We start from the raw sequence: 5,343 nt of genomic DNA, 5'->3' as shown, positions 1-5,343 counted from the left end.
TTCCACTCTGAGCTCTAGCTAGATGCCTGCTTAAAGCAGACAAGGTTAGGGAGAAAGGGAAAAGGAGACTAACCAGGTGAAAGCAGAAATCCAAGTAAAAGGGAGCTAGAATGAGCCGCGGGTGTAAATGCCTCAGCCAATAGCTAAGACAGGTCACCCCACGGCCCCACATGGGAAGCCTCAGGGCCAAGATTGTGCTGCAACTTCCCAAGCTCCTCCGGGAAAGGGGAAAACGTGGAGGCCAAACTGTCCAGGTCTCCAAATCTCCTGCTGGCTTCTGGGGCTGCATGCAGAATGAGAGGGAGGGTACCTAGGACCAGCGAAAGAGGAGCGGAAGGAAAAACCCCAGTCCCAGCTCTTCCTCCACGTCAGGCTTCGGCTCAAAAAGGCAGGCGTGGCCACGGCCAGGCCCGGGGCTAGTATAGAGCCAGCGCCTGCTCCCGCAGCACCACACGCTTCTTCTTCATACGCCGGTTCTGGAACCAGATTTTGACCTGCTGGTCGCTGAGGTTCAGCCTGTTGGACAATTCCTTGCGCTTCTGCCGGTTGATGAATTCGTTAAGGAGGAATTCGTTCTCCAGCTCCGCAATCTGCTGCTTGGTGTAGGGTTTCCGCTTCTTGCGAGCCCTCCCTGGGGCCGCCCCCCACGGCAGGCCTGCAACACAGCCCCAACCCAAGTCAGCCCAGCCCGCTCCCTGTTGCCTGTCCGCCCCCGGAGGCTCCCTCCCCCTACACACTCTCCCCTGCACCCCACCTCCCATTCCGGCCCAGACTGGCCCGGGGAGCATGGCCACCGTTTACCGTCGGGCAGCGAAGGTCGCAGGCAAGAAGCGACGCCCGCTGCCTGCACTGTCATGTTCAAGTTGAGCGGGCCCTTGGCGTCATCCTTGAAGCCGGCGGCGCAGGGGGTCCCCTCGAGCAAGGCCGTAGAGCCTGGCGCGGCACGGCCCACACCCGCGTAGTCGTACTTGGCCACTTTGAGACCAGCAGCCCCAGGGGCCAGGCTAGATTCGGGGGCAAAGGGCGGCCGCGCGCGGCCACGCTCCTCAGGCCCAGCGGCCGCGTCGGGTGTATAAAACTTGGCCTGCTCTTCAGGTCGGTCCTTGGCGCCCAGGGGCTGCAGGCCAAGAGGCCCGGAGCCAGCCAGGTAGGTCTGCGAGAAGCTGCCGAAGGTGGTGGCACCCGCAGGCTGCGCTGGGGCGCAGGAGGCGGGCGTGGTAGCCCAGGGAAGTGCGCCGCGCGGGTATGAGATAGGGGGAAGCGCGGCCAACTGGCCTCCATTCGGCCGCAGGTTGGAGAAGTAGAAGGAGTCAGGCGACTGCAGATTCAGGAGCGAGCCCACATAGCCCGCTCTGTAGAGACTGCGCTCACACATCTCCAACAAAGGGCTTCGGCTGCGCTCGCAGCAGTATTTAGTTACAACCGGGAATAAGAGGACAGGCTCAGACGATTGGACGAAACTTTGCCTGCAGGTTCTTCAAAGCCGGCCATTTCAGCACCGCCTACATCCCCCGACCCGTTTTCCCCCCCTTCAGCGTATTATGATAACACCCGAAATATTCGATGGCGACGGACAAGGCTGCCAGGCACAGCCAAGGCATGTTGAGCGAAGGTGAAGCCTCTGCGAATTTCCGGGGCCAGCGGCAGGAGCTGAGGCCATCAAGCATAGGGTGCCTTTACCCCAGTGTCCCTTGGGACCCTTCTTGGTCTTGATTGGCTTTGCACTCCCGTTTTCCGCTGGCTACCTGGGCCAAGCTTACTTCTACCTGCTTTAAGTTGCAGCTGAGGCCTTTTCCAGTATCGAGTGACTCTTCGCTTGTCCGGACATCTCGTGGTCTGATAAGGCCACCAGCTCTGCCCCTAGACCTGAGCAATGCTATTCCTACCCCGTCCCTTCCCGTCCTGTCTCTCTGGAGAGGACTCTTCACGCGTGATCTGGCAGCGAAGAACCACGCGCTGCCTGAGCCCTGGGTCCCAGGCTGCAGGCACACCTAGTCCAAGAGGCTTACTGATTGAGAAGCGCATCACAAACTCTACCCAAGTTTGGCGCACAGGAACGAAGCTTCACACCACTCCTGGTGGGCTTCTTCATGGCCAAGTCCTCTGCTCCTGCGGAAGTCGCCATCCAGGTCCAGGGAAGCCCGGGACCCGGCAGTTTGATGGACCAATCATGGCCAAAGGCTATATTCCTTTTATCGCTAGGAGTCACTTGGCGACTACATACTGCAAACCAGAACTCCAAGGTGTTTATCCATTCTGTGACGGGCAGAGCAGGACGAGCTCTCCCGTCCTGGTGTGGAAGGAGAGAAGAGCCAGAGCCTCCGGTCGGGAACAGCGGGGTACACCGAAGGAGACCGCTATCAGCATTCCTCTGCTCAGCGCCTCCAGGGGCGCGGGCGGCTGGCAGATTCCGGGGTCTGGAGAACAGGGAGGTGGGCGGGGCAGTGCTCAGTCGCCGGGAGCAATGTGGCAGCCCCCGCCGCAGGCCCTCTGGTCTAGTCTGGCCAGAGGACTAAGGGTCCTCCTCTCTTGCCTCCGGTCCTAAGACCCCCAGCGACCCCGTGACTGGAGCCCTCCCCAGCCTGCAGCCCTCTTTGCAATCCCGAGCCAAGCTGGAATTGGTTAGACCGCCAGCTCCGGCACCGAGACCACACAGGCGCCGCCGGAGGGCAAGGCTGACCACCGCGCTGCGACTTTATTGTGTGAGTTATGGCTACCAATTGGGCGGCTCTGGGGAACGCAACGGCCTCTTCCTCCAGCTCTAGGGCGGGGTAGGGAGTGGAGGTGGGCAAGTCGGGGGCTTCTCAGGGCTCTGTCAGTTTCCTTAGAAGCTCAGGCATAGAGGCGCAATCCACTCTCCGTCCTTTTCATGGGTGGAGGCGAGGTAGACACAAGCTGCAGCCTCAGTTCCTAGGAACTTAGGGGACCCAGGCTCTTATTTTTGGAAACTTGCCCTGTTTTTAAGGAGCTACAGCCTCCCCAGACCCAAAAGCTCTAGCTCCCGGGGTCCCCGCCGTCTCCTCTCCTCCCGTCTCAATATACAGCAAATTCTCCGGTATTTCCAAGTGTACTCCGGGCTCTTAGGTAGCCGCACAGCTGTAGTTTGTCTCTCGGGACTAAAGATATAAAGGAACTAAGTGAGACAGAAAAGACTAGAACAACTAGACTCCCTTCATTTCTCTTGACTGAGAATGATACCCAGCCGCCCACCTCATCTCCTGGGTTTATGATTTCCGAGGTCTCAGCAGGCAAAGTTGTATGACTGGAGGTGGGAGCTGGGGACAGGGAAGGAGGGAGGCAAGGGAGGAGGGGGCAGGAGGCTCGACTGGTGAACTGGAGATTGTGAAAGGAGGATGTGGCCGCGGAGCTAAATAGCGAGATCTGCCAATGCCGCCAAGTGCCCAGGAGATGGCGAGCGAGCTCCACGCCTGGCGAGGCGCAGCCGCACGGTCAAGATCAACAGTGAAGGGCGGCACAGCCAGCCTGGAGTCGCCAGCCGGTGCGGTCACGGCCCGCTGCCAGGCGCGGCCAAGCGTCTTGGAAAACCCGAGATCCTGGCGGCAAGGCTGGCCGGGACAGCAGAGCCAGAAGGACTGGGCAGGCTGCCAGACACGGGGAAGCGTCGCGGCCGCTCCTTTGTGTGGCGGTGTGTACCTAGGCTCCAAAGCCTCCTTTGCCTCTTGAATCACTCGCAGACGCGCGGGCCTTGATTCTTCACCAGCGGCTCTCGAAACCTGCCGGGTTTCGGAGGCGCTTTCCTTGCGGCCTCTCATTGTGCACCCGGAAGAACGGCTTCTCCGCGAAGCTCCCTTCACCTCGAGGTTTCTCGGAGGCCTCCCTTCCAGCGCTTAGGCCAACGACCGGCTCCTCGTCTCCCTCCTCAATTCGGAATATAAAAGGAATGCATATAAATAACAAAGTCTTCATCTGTTAGTGATTTAGCTCTCAATTCAAATTCCACTGGAGAGTGTTTGAACGCAGTTTTAATCTTCAGCAAACCTCCGATTTCTCTTAGGCGAAGGGAAACTGACGGGCAAACTACAGATGAAAGGAAAACCTCGGGGCAATCCCCCCATCCACGATAGGAAACCTGAGAAAAGGACCCGGAAAATGGAGTGCGGCCCTAGAGTCTGGAAGTTACAAAAAAGAAGGGAAAACGACGGTGGAGAAGAAAGGAAAACAAGCCCGTTTCGGATGAAAACACATCGTGTGAAAAAAAACAGAGAAAATGTTAGTAATTCTTCCCGAAGTGAAAGGTCCAGGACAGTGTGGCCCCATTTTCATGGGTTCTTTCTTCTCCACACGTTGAATCGTGGTCATTTTCTTCTCTCTCTCTCTCTCTCTCTCTCTCTCTCTCTCCCTCCCTCCCTCCCTCCCTCCCACCCCCTCTCAAAACGAAGTTGGCCGTCCCGCAATCAGTTGCAAGATAGGAAAGAAATCAAGTCCGGCCAGAGAAAACGAAACTGGCTCCGAACCTGGGATCTCTGCGTTGTTTTTTTTTCTGGCAGATCCATAAAGAAGTCCTCCCGCCAGAAGAGTTTATGTATTGTGTGAGGTTCTAAACATCTGTATTTAACTTACATACCAAAAAGTTAGCAACCACTAAATTGTGCCTTGGTGCTAACAACGACGAGGCACCGCATCACTCAGCTGCCATTTCCCTGAGAGGCAAAAAGGCCTCTGAAAGAAATTTCGTGGTGCCTAAAAGTTGCGTCTATAGGTTTAGGGTGTATAATCATGGCTTCGGTCTTCATCTGTTGTGTGCTGGCTGCCCTGAGAAGGCAATAAGGCATAAGCTGAAATGTTTCTTTTTCGATTGCCAAATATGGGTATGTCTAATTTCAAGACCTTCCTAGAGTAGATATTTATAACGGCCTTTCTAGGAAGAAAACCTGCAAGTGAGCACGTTTTGTTATATCCATGCTCATACATACTGATTTAAAAAATAAAACTGTCTGAATAAATTCATAATATTGAAAGAGAAGTTCAATTTTATTGGGCATGTTTTTGACGTGGTCTGGTTAAAAAAAATCATTTTAGACACCACAAATTATATCGTCATTTAAAGACATCACTACTTATGTTAAAGCCACGGGAAAAGGGTGATGATGGAAGTGGAGAGCCTGAAGGTTTCAGAGACCAGAACTGATGTTTTCTTCATCTATAGAAAACATCATAGTTACAAGATTACAAGGTTTTATAATAAATAAGAACAGTTTCTAGAGGCAACACAAGCTTGGAACAGAAAACAAATGTATAAAGACTCAGAAGAAATGAGAGTTCTGTTTATTTGCATCTCCCTAGGAGTAAAAAGTGATTTAAATGCCTGAAGCACTGCCCATG

General features: G+C 55.1%; 1 protein-coding gene across 1 annotated transcript; it reads right to left on the bottom strand.

Annotated features, from left to right (window-relative positions):
* Window positions 1–416: 416 nt before the first annotated feature.
* HOXD12 (homeobox D12) lies at window positions 417–1,491 on the bottom strand. The gene is made up of 2 exons (XM_019739283.2): window positions 802–1,491; window positions 417–655 (listed from the first exon to the last, which is right to left on the bottom strand). The coding sequence occupies exons 1-2, from the start codon at window positions 1,373–1,375 to the stop codon at window positions 417–419; spliced, it is 813 nt and encodes a 270-aa protein (XP_019594842.1). The 5' UTR covers window positions 1,376–1,491.
* Window positions 1,492–5,343: the final 3,852 nt, after the last annotated feature.

This window comes from Rhinolophus sinicus, linkage group LG01, assembly GCF_036562045.2.
Source record: "Rhinolophus sinicus isolate RSC01 linkage group LG01, ASM3656204v1, whole genome shotgun sequence".
In the NCBI taxonomy this organism is placed as follows: domain Eukaryota; kingdom Metazoa; phylum Chordata; class Mammalia; order Chiroptera; family Rhinolophidae; genus Rhinolophus; species Rhinolophus sinicus.
Note: the sequence above shows the minus strand (reverse complement) of the source record. Positions and strands in the feature narration are given on the sequence as shown.